The sequence below is a fragment of the Danaus plexippus genome, assembly GCF_018135715.1.
Source record: "Danaus plexippus chromosome 18 unlocalized genomic scaffold, MEX_DaPlex mxdp_35, whole genome shotgun sequence".
NCBI classification, from domain to species: Eukaryota; Metazoa; Arthropoda; class Insecta; order Lepidoptera; family Nymphalidae; genus Danaus; species Danaus plexippus.
Genome location: NW_026869854.1, coordinates 425865 through 430038, shown reverse-complemented (window position 1 = coordinate 430038; position 4174 = coordinate 425865). Strand labels below are relative to the sequence as shown.

Genomic DNA, 4174 nt, shown 5'->3' with positions numbered 1-4174 from the left:
TGCGTTTGATTTATTTACTACTTGTTTTTCACGTTCATAAATGTGCAAAAATATAATATTAATATACTTTTTTTTAAAATATTATATGAAAACAATATGGGTAGAAGATACAAAAGTACTTATAATTATATCGTTTAATGCCACATATAGTACAGTATAAAACTCTTTTTTCTACGTTTTAGGCAGCTTGTACATGCCCGCCTGTAAAATAAGTTGGTGTGTGCGAACCTTAGTATCCAAGAATTGTCTTAATTCCTGTAAGCTACATTCGGTACCTGGAGCTTGTGACGCAAACATTTTTAGCATCTGGTGAATTCTTTCTAAAGGTAATGAATCTAGATTAGTTAGCATACCAACTATGTACGACCAGAATACTTGGAGCTCACCCTCCCTTTGATCATGGGCAGAGGCCATTACACTCTCTGTTTCTTCGTCTTCACAAATCATATCCTGGACTTGATTTCTACTACCACTCGGTTTACTTGCCTCGCTCCCGTCAACTAAAGCATAGTTGTCAGTGGTTTTTTCAGTTATAATCCCCAGAGATTGCCAGTAAGTAATTTTTCTTCTTAATATTGTAATTGGTACTTTCATTACTTGATGCAATTCTTCAAGAGACCATTCTGGTTTATTTTGAAAGTGCATTATCAATGTGGCATTAAAAGGTGAAACAATGAGGTCTAACTTCTTTGTCCCTATTTCAATTTCAATATTCACATTACCTAAGTGTGGTTTCCAGCTCAAGGTTCTATTACCTTTGAGGGTCTCATAACATTTAGTATAAGCTTCAAAATGTTGTTTTATATCCTCTGGTAGTTCAAGACTCTCATCTTTAAATGGTGGCCAAAATTGTGCAGAAAGAATCATAGCATTGGAAGAAAATTTGCTATTTAAGGACTCAAAGTTCCTGTCCTGTTGTATAAGGGCATTTAGTCTTTTTGAATCCGAGACATCCCTCAGCATCACTTCACAGAAATGCAGTTGAGATTCACCAAACCTTAATTTCAACAATTCTAGATATCTAATTTCTTTTTCAGTATTTATAACACTCTGCCCCAGTAACCTGTCAGCCAAGAGAGTTCTATACTCATTGACAAATAACTCTTTACTGCCATACACATTCACAAGCATTGATATGATATCACTAGCTTTTCTATCACAAGAATTAATTTTGGGATCGGCATCCACAGGGTCTGGCTCCCACTCATCCCAATCTTCTTCTTTATCATTTTCGTTATCATTATCTACAGCAAACTTAACCAATTCCTCTGCTAATTCACTACCAGCTCCCTCTTCTGTCAAACTACTAACAACACTCCTTACAGTGTCTTCTCTGTTCCTCAAGTAACTTCTGACTGGTTTGGTTACAGTTTCAAGTATTACTCCAGACGGATCTAAATGTCTCAGAGCTCGTATAGTTGATATGTATGCTGTTAAAATGTCTGTAGTGTTAACTCCTGGATGAAGTAATCTAGTTTCCAGAGCATTCTGCAATTTTTTACACAGCGTAGACCTCAAATCTGTTTTGTCTAAGCATAGTTTAATATCATCAACTGCAGCTTGAGAGTCTGGGTAATCAATAACTATGTTAAACAACTGATCAATTCTCAGTTTAGTGTAACTGTGGTAAAGAAAATAACTTAACTTTTGCTTAAATTTAGATATGGCATTCAATACAATATGGTCATCCGGCTGAGGTTTTGATGAACCTGCACAGTATATTCTAGTCAACCAGGACATTACTGTAGTATCTAACCAGTTTTCAAGGAAACCAATGTGGGACACATCAAATGTTCCTGCACATACTTTTTGAATATGTGATTCAATCCGTAACTGTATAAAATTGGTCAATACTTGACCAGTCAATCTTTCGAGAAGCTGTAATTCCACTAGTTTTCTATTAGTATCATGAAATATTTTCACAATGTAAGCACAGTTGCAATCGATAGACTCATTCCAACAGCCAGAACACATTATATCATCGGGAATTTCTGAATTTTCATATTCATTGTCGAACACATTAAATGAGATTTTATAAAAGTGATTAATTATAACAGGAAAGTCCAATGGCAGCTGGGAGAGTAAGGTGGCACGTAACAACTGCTTGAATCCCATGAGCACATCTCTTTCACCAAATATTGGCTTATTATCACCGCAACAGTTGTTCAAAGTGTTTAGTTTATTTAAAATAGACGAAAAGTTTTTTAAGGATTCATACAAATCGTTAACAGCTGACTTAAATAACTGGAAACCTTTCACTTCTTCTTCTACTTTTAAAAATTTTGCCCAAAAAGAAGGAGCTACATGTTGACGTAAATATTTTTCGATGTGCACCAAAACAAGATCACGAATTTTAATTTGTATGGCCAACCCAATAATAATTTCTTGAATTTCTTGATATTCTTCATCTGAGCAATCACTAAACAGCATATCATTTAGAATTGGAAATGCATAATAAATTTTATTCCAATAAATTTTCAATTCATCTCTACTGCTAGCCATTTTTACTTGAGTATTGAAGTTAGTAGATTATAGGCACCGGTTTAAAACATTTGTTTTAATTCATAAAGAAATAAAATATTGGAATAGTCGCAATCCGTAGATTTGAAAACAATAACCAGTCGTAAGTCCTTTTTGGCCTCTACTTTGACATTGACATTTAATTTTGAAATACAAAATACCTATGTACAATTATTGGAAGAAATTACTTAAAAATTTCTGGACTGTTCATTTATTCCTTTATATACAAAGAAACATCAGACTTTAATAACATTGATAAAACAAAAAAATATGAATACTTAAAATAATTCTTGGACACAGAATTTAAAAAAAAAATGTTTTAAATTAATAAGATTTGGTCAAATGAATTTAATTGATTCTAATTTTGCTTTTGGTTGACAAAGTGATTGAAAAATAATTAATATTATATTATAAAATTCAGTATAAGGAATAAAAAAAGAATCTGGTTTTGTGATAATATTTTATATGTATTATCATTACACAACTGGCTTCTGTATATGCAGAACCCATCAGTCCACGGCTCACGGCTTATGAGTTATGAAAATGTATAGAAATAATGATGAGCTTGAGTTTGTTTTCATAGACGCAACTTAATTTTTCAAGTAATTGGTCTAGGTTTTTAAAGATAACTATCTTAATTGTTATAAAAGTATATGATAGCAATTTTAGTACTACTTTTCTTGAAAAAGTAAAAAATATACCTATTCTTAATCCATGTCTTTTATTTTGTTTTATTCTAATATATATTGTTATTGGTTTCTATTACATATTGTTATTAGTTCAAAAGTTTTTCATTATATTTTCTCATAAAACATACAATTTTATTCGAAAACAGCTACCTAATTAAAAATGCTTATTGAATGTAAATATATCAGTTTTATATTTCTGGCACATTTTTTTGTTTGTGTCTGCACAATATTTTTTTCAGTCGTGAGATTTTTCAATGGATTTTACTGTTTGTGATATAAAAGCTTTGTATTTTTAAAACCACGGCTGTTTCTAGCTGATAAATGGAAATCAAATGAATAGGTACTCTGACAAAAATTATACAATTTTTTTTTATTTCATAAGTTTTCTACGTAGATGGAATTTTTTTTGGTATTATTTGTAGTGGGCTTTTTGTGTATAACTATATGTATCTAAGTCGGAATAGCTCTTTTTCATAATATGAAAATTATTTTAAATTCAACAGCAACAAATTGTCTTCGATTAATACTTTATTATACATAGAACTAATAACGGGATGCAGTATATAAATAGATTGAAACAAGTAAGTCGAGTCAATTTCCTATTCATAGCCAAGGGAGTTGAATTTATCCGAAAGTTGATTTTTGTCGAAGTTGCTCTTAAAAACTTTGTCATGCCATGTTAAATAAGCCACAGATCAATTACAAACACTTTGTTAAAAGGCAAATTATCACTACTGCCCTTTACGCTACAAATACATAAAAAGAAATTATTGCATTTAAAAACAACCTACTTTAAAAAACGATTAATTATCTCTTAATAATTAAAAAAACGCGTGCAAAGCACTTAATTGAATATACATACGATAAAACTGCTCTACACCATCTCGGAAAAAATAGTTTATATTTTAACTCTGCAGCACCATTACTGAAGAAACAGCTGAGAACCACCGTAAAGAAACTGGCTT

General features: G+C 31.3%; 1 protein-coding gene across 1 annotated transcript; it reads right to left on the bottom strand.

Moving 5' to 3' along the window:
• Window positions 1-119: 119 nt before the first annotated feature.
• On the bottom strand, window positions 120-2642 carry LOC116773169 (anaphase-promoting complex subunit 2). The gene has a single exon (XM_032665568.2). The coding sequence runs from the start codon at window positions 2500-2502 to the stop codon at window positions 172-174; it is 2331 nt and encodes a 776-aa protein (XP_032521459.2). The 5' UTR covers window positions 2503-2642; the 3' UTR covers window positions 120-171.
• Between the last annotated feature and the right edge of the window lie 1532 nt (window positions 2643-4174).

What these genes read in the sequence shown, in the direction of transcription:
- LOC116773169 (XM_032665568.2), bottom strand. Translation starts at nt 2,502, where the DNA reads ATGGCTAGCAGTAGAGATGAATTGAAAATTTATTGGAATAAAATTTAT.